The 16,062-nt window shown below is 42.3% G+C and overlaps 2 protein-coding genes across 8 annotated transcripts in view; one reads left to right on the top strand and one right to left on the bottom strand.

Annotated features, from left to right (window-relative positions):
• Positions 1-9,637, top strand: part of nr3c2 (nuclear receptor subfamily 3, group C, member 2) — a 72,726-nt gene extending 63,089 nt beyond the window's left edge. For all 4 annotated transcript variants that reach the window (XM_047341839.1, XM_035167917.2, XM_047341838.1 and 1 more), the window contains exons 8-9: positions 5,181-5,338; positions 6,161-9,637. In XM_047341839.1, the coding sequence (XP_047197795.1) occupies positions 5,181-5,338; positions 6,161-6,316 (314 nt within the window). In that variant the 3' untranslated portion in view covers positions 6,317-9,637. The remainder of the gene's footprint in view (positions 1-5,180; positions 5,339-6,160) is intronic.
• A 4,035-nt stretch (positions 9,638-13,672) lies between these two features.
• Positions 13,673-16,062, bottom strand: part of arhgap10 (Rho GTPase activating protein 10) — a 40,817-nt gene continuing 38,427 nt past the window's right edge. For all 4 annotated transcript variants that reach the window (XM_047342540.1, XM_035172748.2, XM_035172765.2 and 1 more), the window contains exon 23: positions 13,673-15,138. In XM_047342540.1, coding sequence (XP_047198496.1) covers positions 15,050-15,138 — 89 coding nt within the window. In that variant the 3' untranslated portion in view covers positions 13,673-15,049. The remainder of the gene's footprint in view (positions 15,139-16,062) is intronic.

Here is a 16,062-nt window from a genome sequence, read left to right as displayed (position 1 = left end):
ATGAGCGAGCTCGGAAAAACTTAATTACTTCGTGGCGTGACAGTTCTAACCAGTTTGGGTCAGCTGGTCTTTTCCCTTTTTTTTTTTTTTTTTACAAAAACATAATATTTCCTACACAGTAAAAACATGACTTTATCATACAGACTTAATTTAGGCGTTTAAAAATATTGATTTATTGCAAAACCTTTGAATTATTAGGGAACATCACTTTACAAGTTGAATTTGAGACCATAGTCCCTCACATGAAAATCAATTACAAGGTCAAAACTGTTTCAGATTTGTTTTGTTTCCTTGGCTTTCAACTAATCATGTGTTATAATTAATATAAATTCACCTGAAATTATACTGGAAATTAGTCAGAATAATGAAAATTGCTTTTCATTTATTCCACTTTCAAATTTAAATGATTAAATTCTGATTTATTTTGCAATAGATTTAAAAGTAAATGTATTAAAAATAAAAAATTAGAATTGAGTCTCACTGTTTCCTTGGCAAAAATTAATAATAATATAATAGATTATACATTTTAATAAAATTATGTAAAACACAATATATATATATACATATATATTTGAAGATTAAACCGTTGGCTCCAAACCTTTTGGTTCATTAATCTTGCAAAGAAGCAAGGTTCTTCTTGTGTAGTACTTACTGTAGTACATACAGTATACAGGGAAGTAAATCTATAAAATCTATGAGTAGAGACTGATACATTTCCCACAGCGATGGTATCAGGTTGGTTTTGGCTTTATAGTACAGTGACATATGGAGGAGGTGGTGTGAAAGCACGATATAGAGTAACCTCAGTGCTGTTGAGTCATCTGGAAACAGGGGAGCTCCAGCTGGACTTCAGCTATTGGATGCTGGGAGAGACGAGGGGAGATGAGGGGAGAGAAGATGGGAAACCAACGGGGGGAAAGGGGGGTTTAAAGAGTGAAATCAGACAAATGTTGACAGTGAGAGCTGGTGTTGGTGAGAAAGAGACAGGTGCATAGCTGTAGGGAGAAAGAAAGAGGAGACAAAGGGGGTGGGGGTGGGGGTGGGGGTGGGGTCAGAGCTGGTCCTTCTGTTGCTGAGGCCTCGCTCTCCTCCTCTGGAGCTTTTCCAGAGAGCCCTGCTGTACTTAATAAAGGCCAGTCAAGCACCAGGCAGCGCTCCAAGACCTGTTATTTTTCTCCACTTCCTTCAAAACCCCGAGCTGGAATTTCAAAGGGGAGGTGGTGGATAAAAGAAGCAGGTATAGAAACAGGGAAACTCGAGGTACTTCAATCTGCTCCAGGTTATTGGATTTAGTCAAACTATAGCAGTGAACTGTGATGGAAGGTTGGTTTTTTGCAATGTGTAGCAGAGAAGTTCCTGCCGTGCCTGGCCTTTTCCAAAGTCGACAGGACGGAGCAGCCGCGCTGTGTGGAGGCTCGGCAAACGTTTCAGCGGAGAGAAAAAAAGCACTCGTGATTCCACACAACAAGCCGCGCCGTCTGTGGCTTTTTCTGCGGCGCTGTAGGAAGCTCTTTTAGCTACAGTCATTCAGAGATTATATGAGGGCCTCGTGGAGCGGGCAGCATCAGAAATGTTTACATAGGAGTTGTCAGGGCTTGTCAGCTGAGCAAGTACTACAGAGTCACTGAGTGTGTGTGTGTGTGTGTGTGTTAAATTGAGAGAGGGGGAACATGTGAAAGAGAGAAAAAAGGAAGGAGGGATGAAGGGAGAAGAGAGAAGGGCTGTTATTCCTCTCTGACCTTGGCTAAGGTTTCACTGAGCCTGCGGCGTCTCATGACCCTGTTTGGATTTGGCACAGGAGCGGTGGCCTGCTCAAACCAGTTGCACTCCTCACCTCTGCACAGAGAGTCAACAGTGCTCATTTCATACTTCCCTCTGATTGGGGCGACCGAAAGCCCGTGATGACGGGCGCGGGTTGCCGTGACACATCTTAAACACTTAATGAGGCGATTAAAGTTTTCAACTCCAACCGGTCATTAGTCTTTTTTGATCATGTTTAAATAAAGGGTTTCCTGTTCGCCAACACCCTACAGCCTGGATCACCCTGCTTGTCACCGTTGTCATGCTCGTCGTAGAATTCCCCGACGAGTAGAATCAGATCTTAAATCAAAGCAGACGGAGCCGAGCTGTCAGTCAGGTATGCAGCAGCACTCCGAGCAGGAAGCTGCATGTGCCTCAACAACACACACGCTAATGGCAGCTCCTGACTGCGAGAATTATGTTTATGTGCATTCGGGAAAGAAATTTGCTTTCATGGCCTTGTGGTGCGCAGAATAATGCAGGTGCACGCCACAATAATAGATAGGGCCTAGTTGAAAGGACTGCAGCAAAAAAATCCATTTGACACCAATTACCGAGGTATACAGGCCCTGTTTCTTGGTTATGGTAACAGCCGTAAATGCCAAGTTAGATTCCAAACAGGACGCATGTGGGTCAGTGGGAGACAAACAAAAGGTCCGTGCGCTGGTGTGGATTTTAGCACGTTCTCATCATGTCAGCCGTGAAAATAAAGACCGAAGAACTCGTGCCCTCTGCACAAGGGTCCAATCTGTTTTCATATCTGTTTTCCTCGACTCGTTGTGCGTCGCGCCCGAAGGTGTTTTTTTTGCGGAAAAAGTACGATGAAGAAAAACGAAATGGAAAGAGACAGACAGAGCGAACGAGAGGGAGGCAGACATACACAAACACACATTCTCCGAGTTATTGACCTACAATGCTCTGTTCTCAAAACGATGCGATCCTAACTGACAAGAAGTAGGATTTTGCCCGCGGCTATTTGTTCTGCACAACTCAAACAGGTCCTGTCAGTTACTGGTTTTTATGCTGGTGTTGCTACCAGTGGTTTGTGTTTCTGAGGATTTGAGGCGTCGTGGCCACTCAAACGTCCTGGAGAATGACTTTTAAGAGAGAGGTGATTCAAAAATTCTGCTGTAATGTGTATTTTTTAAAAGTGTGAAAAAAAACACCATAAAAAGGTATTAGACCCTGTTTGTTCTCCACATCAGAGATGCTGTGAATCTGCTCTTTGAGTCTCTGGTGACGACCAGTAGCTTCGAGAAGCTGCTCCATGTGACCAGGAGCTTCTCTGGCCTCTCTGTTGAAACACAAGCTGCTTTTCAGAAGCGGTTCTCTAGAAATGAGATACGGCCCGGTTCCAAATTAGAGATCCAACATTTAGCTTTTCAATTAAATAGCCAATTATATAATATAATATAAGCAAATTGACAATAATGTGATTTCTTTAATAATCAAATAATAGTTTTTAAACCAAAAATGCCAAACATTACCTGTTTTTTCAGTTTCTTGAAGGTGAGAATTAATCCATATTTATTACGTTCTATATATTATATTAATGTTAATTAAATATATATCTGATTTGAGACTGTTGGTCATATTATATTCATCTTGAGCTTTGGGAGTTGTGATGATTTATTTACTATTTTTGAGACATTTTCTAGACTAAATTATTAAATAACTAAATTATTAAGAAAGTAATCAGCAGAAAATTGGACGATAAAAACAGAACAAACAATTCACTTGTTTTTGTTGTATGAAAATCCAGTTATTGAATCCCTATTAATTTTTTACTAATTTGTTTTTTAATTAGGCGTGATAGATAGATAGATAGATAGATGGATAGATGGATAGATAGAATGATGGATAGATAGATGGATAGAATGATTGATAGATAGATGGATAGATAGATAGATAGAATGATGGATGGATGGATGGATAGATAAATCGATAGATGTTGTCATTTCTTGAGTGTTTGGTGAAGGACAACTGGAGGCGTTCCCTGATTGTGATTGGAGGAGTGCTGTCTCAGAGAGGTGAAGTTTCTTAATCTGGTCGCCAGCGGCTGAATGTCGTTGTCAAGAGCGTTGGCAGATTTGCAAATCTGTGACTTTGTTCTCCGGCACAGGGAGAAAGATGTTGCAGACATTTCTTCGCACACTCTCCGTATCTCATCCCTCACATCTGTCTGTTTTTCCCACCTTTACTCTGCCTTTTATCAGTATAACGCGAGCGAGGATCGTAGTTACTGAGCAGCTCTGGTCATCGAACAGACTTCTTGATGAATGAGCTCTGGTTGACTAAACGATTCAGCTCGTTGACACTAACACGAGCTCTTTCGTTCCCCCTTTTTTTCCCGCTGTCACTGCTGCTGAGATAACTTTTAATCACGGCCTTTCAGCGTATCACTCGTCTTTCATGAAACTGTGGCCATAGGAAAACTAATTACCGCTTGAAATGGTGAAAGTGGCTGTAATGAGCTGCTAAACAGGCTCAGGTCGTCAACATGGGGAAAAAAGTCCCAAACAGGCAACAGTGTGTGGGAGTGTAAATCACAGAGTGGCTCTAATTTCCCTCTACACGGTTTCACGTCTGTACATTAAAGAAACATACAAGTGGTCGTGCATCGCTGAGCCCATTAACTGCTAATGAGAAGGTGCATTTGTCAGCCAATTTCTAAAGCATATCATATAGCTTCAGACTAATTTCCTTCATTGCCGGTGAACACTAGTTTGTATTCTTTGCTGTAAAGTAGGACATTTAACTCGACATTTAACTCAGAGGGGCTTGAAACTTGCTTGAAACTATTAGTATCAATGTTTAAATGCCTTTTTGAGCAACTCCCATGATGTGGAAGATGTAATTGTGATGTTAATTTATTACATTTGTGGAAACTAGAGGAGAATATCTGTTTTAGCTGAGTCATCCAAATATTTACCCATGCAACAAATCAAGGTACTTCATGACATTGTTCCAGAAGCCTCTGTCCGTCTGGGGTTCGCGTGTCTCGGGTACCGTTCATATTATCGGCTTCACGCTTGACATGCGTGTTGTTAAGAGCCCGTTTAAGTGCAGTGTCAAATATGATGTGATTTTGACACATGGTTTATTTAATTTTAATAAACTTTGAAACAGTCGAGTAGAAAATGATCAGCAGCAACATGAGGTATGCAAAACATGTAAACTGGAAAACATGCTCTCTGCCAGAATTGTAGACTTTGTTATTTCATCCCCGACGATCATTTCTGGTCATCTCCAATAAATCTGTTCATTAAGCTTGAAACCCTCATCGGCTGAAATCCATTTTCAAACCAGTACCCTCGCCAGTTCATCCTCTCATTCAATCCAGCTGATGACAGTGCGATTTGTCTGTGTTTGTTCCCCAGTTCCAAAGGAGGGTCTGAAGAACCAGGCGGCGTTCGAGGAGATGAGGGTTAATTACATCAAGGAGCTCCGGCGTTCAGTGGGAAAAGCAACCAACAACTCTGGCCAAACCTGGCAGCGCTTCTTCCAGCTCACCAAGCTACTGGACGCCATGCATGATGTAAGTACCCCTCGCCCGACCGCCTCTCATCTGCCAACTGCCTACAGTACAGCACAGGCTTCCCTTGGCAGCGTGTCCGCATGCCATGCCTTCACACACAGAGCGAGGTGTCCAGTGGCACTTTGGGGCTCCAATATCACTGGAAATGTTGTCAGTAAAATGTCAGCATTGTGGATTTGGATGATGCATGTAGGGGTTCAATGGTGCCGTGGCTTGGAATAAGGATTACTGCATCCCACCCCCTCCCTGAGGGGGGGAGGTTATTTTGGAAGCGGCGGTGACCGGGCTGCATCGGTGAATGGAACAGAAAGGGATCGATGCCAGTTCGGAGTTTATTGGATCAGAGCACACACTGGTCACTGTGGCAAATGTGCTAAATCACTGTTCGTTTTTTTTCTTATGAGAGGGTTACTGGAATATGGCTTAGCGACAATGTAGGCAAAGCCCCAAGAGGTGAGCGTCAGCGAGCGAGAGGTCACAGAGATAAATGGCCAGCATGCAATGACCCTCATGACTGAGTGAATGGGGTTAGTGCTGAACGGATGACCCTTCTTTAAAGGAGGTTTGCCCTGAAAAACATCTGTGGTGCCCCCAAGTGGTGAGCTGAAAAAGAATTGAAAAGGGGTCAGAGCCTAAATATAGTGTAAACCCCCTCATATGAATACACAGTAGTGAATTTAACTGTTTTTATAAAAGTGTAAATATGAATAACAGTGTAGAAAGAAAATAAGAGAATTCCTTTTTGTCGGCCTTGATGTGAATCTCAGAAAACTGTAACTTCCGTGTGTTTCTCATTATATCTTGTGTGTGTGTGTTGTCCAGCTGGTGGGGAACCTGTTGGACTTCTGCTTCTACACCTTTCGCGAGTCCCAGGCGCTGAAGGTGGAGTTCCCGGAAATGCTGGTGGAGATCATCAGCGACCAGATACCAAAGGTGGAATCGGGCCTCACTCACACAATCTACTTCCACAAGAAGTGACTCACTGACAAACAGTTGGGACAGAAGCGACATTTGAGAACTGGAAGGTGGTGAGAGAAGAGAGAAGCGTGCTCAGAGGGCCTGAGCTGTCTGGCCCGCGCCCTGTCACCCAGTACGCCAGCGTCCTCGTCTCGGATTGGGAAAGTGAAGTGGCGTGGTGGCGGAAGTGGAAAAAAAACGGGGAGACGGATTTGACCCAGCGCTCCACCACGTGCAGGTCGGAGCTGTGAATAGTCGTGGAGCCAGCGTGACGCGCTGAATAGCACTTGTGACAAAGCATCCCGAAGTACCACCCGTGTCCCCCCCCCGTCCCTGCCCCCCATCCCTGCCCCAAAGACAATAACAGTATTTTCTATGGAGATGAAGCCATACATTTCTTAGGATGCGCTAGATATAGTCACCACGTGCACACACACACACACATAGAGGGAAATTGATACACATGCTGTCCACATGCCTCCACGCAAACGCACAGATGCACTCCACATGCACTAAAATCAGATTACCTGACGAATCTAGAGGGGGGGAAAAAAAAAAATGTTTTTGCAAATATTAACTGTGGCTTATGCAGTCTTTCACAAATAATAGCACTATTAAAAAAAAAAACATGCCAATACTTAGATTTTTTCGCTTTGCAGTGGAGCAACATACTGCAGGACGACAGGAACATTACGAGGAGGCACAGGAATTAAATCACTGTACGGCTAAATGTCTATTTGAATATACAGTATTCCAAGGGCTACACAAGCGTCATCACAAGTCCAAGTTTGAAGCTCGATCTGTGTCGTCACAGCCATCATCAACATCCACATACTGAGTTTTTTCAATTACAAAAATGTAGTAAAACAATCAAAACTAATATGCAAAGGTCCAAAGCTAACTCTGTTTTGAAATGAAAAACATGTGTCTCTCTCTTTGTAAAAGAAAAGCTTGCACGTGAGGCTCCCATGTCATGAAATCACTATTTTTGGCATTGTGTGGAATTAATGCGACATTGACGAAGCAATTTTACCGTAGTGCAGAAATGGCCGAGGAGTGCTGCAGGACGGGGAAAACATGGCGCATTAAAGGAAATGATTTTTGGTCGAGTCCGCTGGTAATGGATTTGACTGAGGTGCATCCATAGTAATTGCTGTCATTTGTGTTATCTCCAGAGCAGCTGTCCAAATGTCTGTTTTTACTCGCAATGAAGCAAAACCAGCCCTTTGTGAATCAATACTTATCTACTCTTCCCAGAAATAATAAAAAAGCATTTTATAAAAGTGTGTTGCAAAAGGTTTAGTTTTTGACAAGCCAGTCATTTTACATTAAGGTGCTTCATTTCTACAAAAGCCAGACAAAACATAACATGTACAGTAACTTGTAGAGCAGTCCATCCCACCCACTATACGGATGGACCCACAGTTTAAAGACACATACTATGTAAAAGTTGATATAATCCAAAATGGAGCATTACTCTACGCAGTGCTTATGGCAAACGGCTAATGTATCAAAACCAGGCAAAATGTGTACAGGTATTAACTTCTTAAACACGTTCTCTTCAGCAGATGTTGTACAGATGTTTCCAAGTACATGTTGATGAATGCTTGATGAAGAACTGTCGGTATAATCACCCCCCCTTTCCACTTTAGTTTGTTTCCTTTCTCTTAGCTTTGGGCCAAGTACTGCTATTTTAGGTATGGGCCCAGTCATCTGGACCATTAACTCTTGTCTCGCACCCCACTGGTTTCTGGGTGGTTGTGGAACACTACTATGATGCTACTGAAAAGCGATAGAGCCGCTGGGGGGGGGGAGAAAAACAGTGGGTGTGTGTGTGTTGTTGTTGTTTTTTTCTTTCTGTGCCCTGTGAGTGTGTATTTACATGCGAGTATGGAGCGAGAGCGTGTGTGCGTGTGTGTGTGTGTGTGTGGTTTATTTTTGTTTTTGTTTTTCATGGCAAGCATGTGCATAGTTGATCTGCTCCTTCAGCGTGGGTATTATGCAGTTATGTTATAGGATTAGCCACATCCTATTTCCACATTTAGATTTTTGCACAGAGGAGATACAATGTGAAATGAGGCATTAATGCAGCTATAGCAGGAATTATCTGGGTTGATAAGCAACTGTGATGATCTGGGGGACTTTCTGCACGGGCCACCAGCCTAAAGTTAAACAACATGACTTCACTGGCAGAGCGGGGGTGGGAGGTGGGTTTTCATGGCCTCGGCAGTGTGGGGGGGGGACGATTGATGTACCAAACCAGGATCACAACCATCATTAGGGACTGTGTGACAATTATTAGGAGGGAGTCGAGGGCAAGAGAAGGGGGCAATGTTTTTGGGAGTTTGATTTTTGCGCAGGGGAGGGTAGTGAGGGCGGGAGGGGGCAGGTAGGTTCACTTTCATCTTTTAGCAGACTCGCTGTATTTTCATGAGGTTTTCTTTCTGTCATATACACGTATTGTTTTTCAGATACCGGGGCGGGGTATTGCAGTTTTTTTCTTTTTTCTAACTCCAACATTAATATCACATTCCACCGTAATAATTTTCATACAGTCCCTTATCAGTAGGGCCTCATTTTACAATCCGTCTCACGTCATGCATCGTTGTGTTCAAGTTGTGAAGGACCCTGAAGCTAATCTCTCACTGTTTCTTTTATTTTGCCCCTTTTTTTTTTTGTCCTTTTTAAAAGGTAAAAAAAAAAAAACTGTCTAAAGGTTCATAGGATGACTGGGAAAGTATTTTTGAGAGAATTATATTTTGCTGGAAAACAATATTTAAGTACTTTGTCTAAAAATGATATCCTTTTTGTAAAATGAAAATGTTAATGCATGCTTTTTGATGAGATGTTTACATTGTATTTAAAAAAGGGAAACTTGTGCCTTTTTATCTCACATGATTTACAATTTTACAGTATATATATTGTAAATAATACAGCAAGTCCTTATGTTGAGTATAGTATAAGACATTTCTACTTTAACCATCTTGTTGGAATATTGGAAGTTTCCCACTCGCCATGTTCTGTGTGTTGGCTCACAGAGCAGAATTTACAATGAGGGTTGGCGGCAGAGAGGGCCAAACGGAGAAATGAATGTATCATACATTGTGAGAGACTTACGGAACTTACTACCTGAATGTTACGGAGAGTAAAAACAGTAAAAAAAATTAAATAAATACATGGATAAATAAAAAAAATAACAATAATCAAAAAACGTATTTCTTATTTTGTAACAAGATGTAAGTGATGGATCATTGAGTTGTTGCTGTTGAAATTATTTCCTAACCCATGACGGTATTGTTGTTGAGCACCACAATAAAATGGAGAAGTCACAAACTATTGAAACTGGGATACGTGATGGAAAGTTCTTGACTTTTCAGTGTGAAAATACAAAACAATGGACGTATATATATTGTCATATTTGACTGTTTTTCACCAGTTGGACCAATTTCACAAAGTTAAATTCTCCCAAATGTAAAAAAAACTACAAATCTAAAACAGTAAATTCCAAATACATACATTACAAACTCCTGTATGATCCTATGCCCTCCACAAATAGGATCTGAAAGGGTTTTCACTGATAATTAAAGGAATAGTAAAATATTTTGGGAAATACAATTATTTATTTTTTGCTAATGACTGTTATCAAATCGTAAAGACTGGTCGCACAAGGAAACAGCTGATTGGTTCCAAGTGACGTCACCTGAGTCAGCGTTCTTGGATGAAAATGAAAAAAATAAATGTGAGGGTATGAAGTTACAACTGAAGTTCACCCGGCCTCTGTGTTCTGCATTAGTGGCACCGAGCACAACACAAATACATCTCAAACTGAACTGTTGGTGGCATCGACTGTAAAAGATGGACAGCATGGACTGCTCCACTTCATCTTGATCGCCACCTGGTGGTTGGCTGCAGGGTCTGTCAAACACCGCACCTCCTTCATATCGATGATGGGACATGGATCAAACTTAAGAGTCATTCTGGAATTCGTATCTTGGGTATTGGAGCTTCATTTCTGTGGGAGGAAGTGGACACATGTTGCCCGTCTTTATAAACAGTCTGTAGCTGTTAGTCCAGTTGATCTGAGGCTAATGGAGGCAGCAGGTTTTCACAAGAAAGATCAACAAATACGACTGTTCTGCTGGTTTTGCTGCATCAATTTAGATTTGACTTTTATTGTCCATTGTGAGTTTAACGATATTATAAAAGTGAAACACTAAATCAGTGGCACTCTTACTCTTCTCTTCTAACCTTCAGTAAAAAAGCAGACGCCTGTTCAGTGTATCTCCCAAAACACTGAACCAACCCTTTAATGGAATAACTAACAGTTTATTCAAAGGTCATTATAATTCACCATCTACTCTAAACAACACATCAAACCATTTCCCCTACTCGAGGAAGCAACGTTATCTCCTTGTAAATAAAATCCTCCCGTTGAGCATGAATGAGTCAGAACGTGTCTTACTGCAGTTCCACAGAACACTATCGCGTCACCGTTGGACGGAGTCACGTCATCGCCCATTTCTCTGTTCGCAGTGACGAGTCGGGGGTGCAGAGAGATGAAGCCATATCTCCACAGCCATGGCAGAGCATTTCTTATAAACACAGATTCAAATGCTTTTCTTTTTTTTCTCCAGTTCCAAAAAAATGACTTTTTACTGAGATGCTTTGTACAATATATGTGGATCCAGCGAACATGCAGTAGACACCCCTCAACATGAACCAGTGAAGCATCCCTGAAACCAGTTACTACTGTATATCTTGATGCAGATATTGCCATACGTGTGTTTGCAAAACGATTGCAAGATTCTAATAAAAATTGTTTAAAAAATGTCACGTGACCTATCTGTGTGTGTGTGTGTGATGAAAGTTACACCATGAGACAGAAGCGAGGAATGGTGCCCCAAAAAACGCTGTTTGATCTGGATGGATTCGAAACAGCTGCATTTGGTGTCTGGGGAGGATAATGAGCCAAAAAACACATGGAAAAACAAGAGATGATGTGGAGCAGCAGCAGCAGCAGGTAGAGCAGTCGCAGGGAGGAAAGATGAAGAGAACTACGAGGGGGGGGGAGAAAGTGAAGAGAGTGAAAACGACAATGAGAATAAGCATGTGAGGATGAGACTTCTACAGTAAAACGGTGCCTGTGGAGAGAGAAAATCACCATTAACCTTGTTAAAGGCTGATCTGAAAACACGCCGGCTTTGCCAGACTGTAGAGCAGACAGTATTACTCTTCTTTTTTTTTTTTTCTTCCTCCCTCCGAATCCACAGCCCTCTCCAAATCTCCCCCAGATTTCCAATTGCTTTCACTTGTAGTCGTGCCAGATAAACAGAATCTATTGGATCTGGCTGATTTCACGGCTGCGCCCGCGCACATGGCAGCTTCTGTGGCCCACTTTTTCTGAGCTGAGGGTTTTGCTTTCTTTCCTCCACTCTCTCCCCCTTTTTTTTTTTTCCCCGTTTGAAATTCACTTTTCTCCACATTCCCACTCAGTTCTCAGCCCCACTAATACATCAAGTCTTATTATGGTTGGTTTTCAGAAGCTTTCGCCCTCTGAAGGAACCAGATGAGGAATCAGGACAGTATTAGGTTAGTGTAACCTCTGCTTTGGGAAATTCAAGACACATTTGCGGCACTTGGTTGTGTCAGTATTTCACCGTTTTATCTGCTGTGCTGCGTTGAACCGAGCTGAGTCACGGTGTGGGACTATGTTTTGGGGGCTGAAGGACACTGCGTCATGGGAGTTAGAGGACAGCTGGAACCCAGCCAGGATTCTGGGAAAATATGACATCAACACATCCGTCTGGGTTTTATTGGAAACACACCAGCATCTAGTTTAACCTGACACAGTGACACTAATGTAACTCAGTCAGATACACAACGATGCATGAAGCACGCAGAGAGACAGACAGACACCACGAGTGATGCAACATCCATCTCTAGTGAGATAAAGGCTGCAGACAATCCTCAAATATGAGTCTGACCCACACAGATTACCGCTGGTGTTCATTACGTCACATTCACAAGCTTAGGAGGGGATAAATGCAAAGAGCTTAACTGATTTCATGAACAAACTACTATTAGAGCAGCAGAGTAGAAGTGGAGCAGCGAGTGATGATTGGAAGAGGAGGAGAGAAACAGGAAGGAGGGTGAGGAGGTGGGAGAGAGTTTGAACTGGTCCAGAGAGACAGACAGGTAGAAGGAGAGAGAGAAGGAGCAACATGGCATGTTTTCTGACAGACAGTCCAAAGCAGAGTGAGAGGCCGGCGGGTTGGATGTCTCTATGATTCAGCAGCGTTTTTTGGCAGAGGGGGGTGATGATGAAGGACCCCCGGGGGCGGGTGGTGGAAGTGGCGATAGAGGGGGTAGGTTTCAGCCCAACTCATCAACGCTGCCCCATTTCATTATGTAATCATCACGTCTGTTCCAGCGAAACCGCAGCACCAGCCTTTATTTATTTATTTAATTTCTCTCTAAAGTGGACAAAGTGTGTTTACTTTTAAACGGTGCATCTGCCCACTTACATCGGAGGTCTGGCTGTGGCGGTGGACTGGTGGTAATTACGTAGCTGAGGCCAAAGCAGGAGGGTCTGGAGGCCATTCGGTGCATTAATTACACAGACGTGGTCTCAGAATTAACATGCGCGAGGCGGAGATGTTAATGAATCAGGGAGGTGGAGGTGGACCAGCGCGTGTTTTCTTCTGTGAAAGATAACCATCTATTTTTAATCCCCTTTTTGGGAAAAAAAAAAGTTATTTTGGAAGTAGCTTTCAGTCAGATGGACCAGAGCGGGTCAATATAAAGAGGAAGGCTTACATTACACCACACGGCTCAGTGTGGCAGCGGCGTATCAATCCTCGTTTTACCAGAAACTTTATTCTTGGACTGTGGGAAACTGTGGGCCTTCTCAGTGACACAAGGCATGAGTCATCAAAATGTAGACATGGATTTCAGAGAGGTAAAACATCACGCTTCTCTTTGTTTTCTGAGGTCCAAAGTATTCATATTTATCTTATTTCGGAAACAAATGTCAGATATGAACCAGGGATGTTTGTAAGATTTTTCTCATTAGACCTCATCCGTCCATTTTCTTTATGTCTCATCCTTTTGAGGGCTATGGGGGGGGGGAAGAGGAAACCATTCACACTCATATTCACACCTATGGACAATTTAGAGTTTCCAATGAACCTAATCTGCACGACTTGGAGAAAACCGACCAGAAACAGGGAGAACATTAAAACTCCACACATTCTGGGATTCAAACCAGGAACCTTGAGGCATCAGTGCAAACCACTGCACCACAGAGCTGTCGATTCTTACATTTCCTTTAAAGAATCATGCATCACATTTATTTCATGACAGAAATGCACAATATAGTAAAGAACAAAAACAATCTTTATTTGTTTAACATTGATCAAGAGGAAGAGAAGTCAAGGCCCTTTACAAATCTCTTTAAATTATTGCAACTGCAACTGAAAACACACAAACTTGAACCACAGCTCTCAGAAAAAGGTAAAGTGTCTCGTTTGCAGAGCTGAGGGATGGAATATAATGTGATGTGAAATGCGAAAACTCATCCCGGTGAAATCTTAACGGAGATTTTGAGAACGTACTTGGCAGTCATGACTCTTTTAGGATATACGTGGACATTTTGATAATAAAAACACACTGAAATCAACTTGTTCCACAGAAGCTGAAGATAAAATTATGGTAAAATTCAAACAGAAATTTCAACTTTGTGGGAGTGTCTCATTTCTCGGCTCAGAGGAAACTGAGCAGCGTTAAAAAAAAGAACAAGCTTTAAAACAAACAGATCATTCTGACAAGAAGAAATACTTGGTTTTCATCGACACAATCCTTTGAAATCGACCTCTGTTGAACGTGTCGGAACACAAAAGGCTTCATCGGTGCATCAAAGAGGCATTTCACTGTGTTTCTGTAAAGGAGTGCACCAAGAACAAAACAGCACAGGGTGTATTCAAAACTCAAAGAACATGCAATCATTGTGCCAATTACATCAAATAAAATTGCAGTAGCAGTGCGTCTCATTTTTTTGGGGAATATCTAAATAATCTTAAAATAACGTAAAAATGCAGCATTTTTTTATAAGTGAAAGCAGTAACACTCTCATTCAGTTTCATACACAGCCCTACCTGTACAGGAGGTGTCGTGGTGGTGAAGGCACGCAGGGTATGGCTTATCTCTCAACTAATGGGTGTGCATCATTTGTCAAAAAAAAAAAAAGGGTGAGAAGCTACAGTGACTTGAGCGCTGACAGTGTCTGAGACTGTCACTCTTTGACTCATGGATACCATGTATAATGGGGCAGAGAGGGGAGAGCGAGGCCTTCCACACAGAGAGAGAGAGAGAGAGAGAGGGAGGCGTTCAGTCTCCCGCTGCTGCTACAAAGTTACCTGGATTTGTAGAGGCGACAGCATCTTTGTATACAGCAGAACATCTTAAGTGCAAGCCCATTTTTGGAACTACCAAGCTGAAAATTCAAGTGAATATGGAACTGAATTCAAACAGAGAAACACACGCACATGCATCACAAAGTCGACTTGCCAGCGAAACACAAGAGTAATGTATCGAGAGTCGTCCGCTGGTGATAAACATCACTCGCAGACAGAATTCAGAGGGTTTGGGGATAAACGAGGCTCTACTGTGAATGTCAGAGTTGAGGCGCATGCACACGTCTGCACACTTTTCCCAGTGAAGGTGATAACTTGTCCATAAATATTTCCATGTGGGGGGCTACAGGAACTCCACATAGTTCTCCGGGATGAGGCCCCTCTTTCCCTCCAGCTCCCCCTCCAGCCAGCCCGGCTCTCTCGACTGGGTCACTGCAGGAGAGGACACAGCGTCACCGGGAGGACAGCGCCACAGGGAGGGAGGGGAGGGGGGGGGGACAGACAGAGGACACAGAGCAGCCAGTGAGTGTATGTGCATGTGTCAGGGTGAACAGAGCAGAGGGTTTTAAGGGAGGATGCGGTAACTATGCGGTTTCTCCAAAACCACAGTGCAGCTCATTTTTTTTTTTACCTCTACTGTAAATCTGCAGCTTCTCTAGAATTTCACCAGGAGCTGAAGCTCAGCAGCAAAACGGAGCTCTCACTAACTGTTAGGTGTGAAATGTGTCAGTGCACTGAACCTTTCTAACCCTTCAAAAATCCTCCCTGGGTTCTTGATTTGTCTAAAAACTCATACTATAAAGTTTTCTGTGCATCTGCAAGTCAATAGATTTGTGGTTAAATAGTCAGTGAGAAGTTCTGAGGACACAGTCGAGACATCAACAGACTGAATACATAGTTTTACAGCTAGAAGGCCGGCAGAGCTTCTGTACGTGGTTTGGGAGGAACACTGAATAAATGAGTTTAGAGTTCAACCAAAAAGAAAATGGATTTGAACCTAAATATGTCTTTTTTATATATATATATATATATATATATATATATATACGATATTTGGCCTCATTAGAATATTATTAAATACACTTCAATACATTCTAAATGATGATAAACAAACTTACTGCTCATGTACAGCGTAAAATAACACACCAACAGTTTTATACATTTGGGATTCATTTTTAAGTATGTTTTTCAAGATCTTTATCGGCAAGAGTAGCTTTTACCGATTTTATTTATTAGTCAATACATAGTAGAGAACAAGTGCGTATCTTTAGATGAAAGAATGAAGTTTCTCAACATTCATTTGTACCTGTTTTTTAATGTTTATTTTAGAGGCCGACCAATTTATCAGTTGGTCGA

This window comes from Hippoglossus stenolepis, chromosome 2, assembly GCF_022539355.2.
Source record: "Hippoglossus stenolepis isolate QCI-W04-F060 chromosome 2, HSTE1.2, whole genome shotgun sequence".
NCBI lineage: Eukaryota > Metazoa > Chordata > Actinopteri > Pleuronectiformes > Pleuronectidae > Hippoglossus > Hippoglossus stenolepis.
The sequence above is the reverse complement of the archived record's forward strand: the minus strand, read 5'-3'. Positions and strand labels throughout refer to the sequence as shown.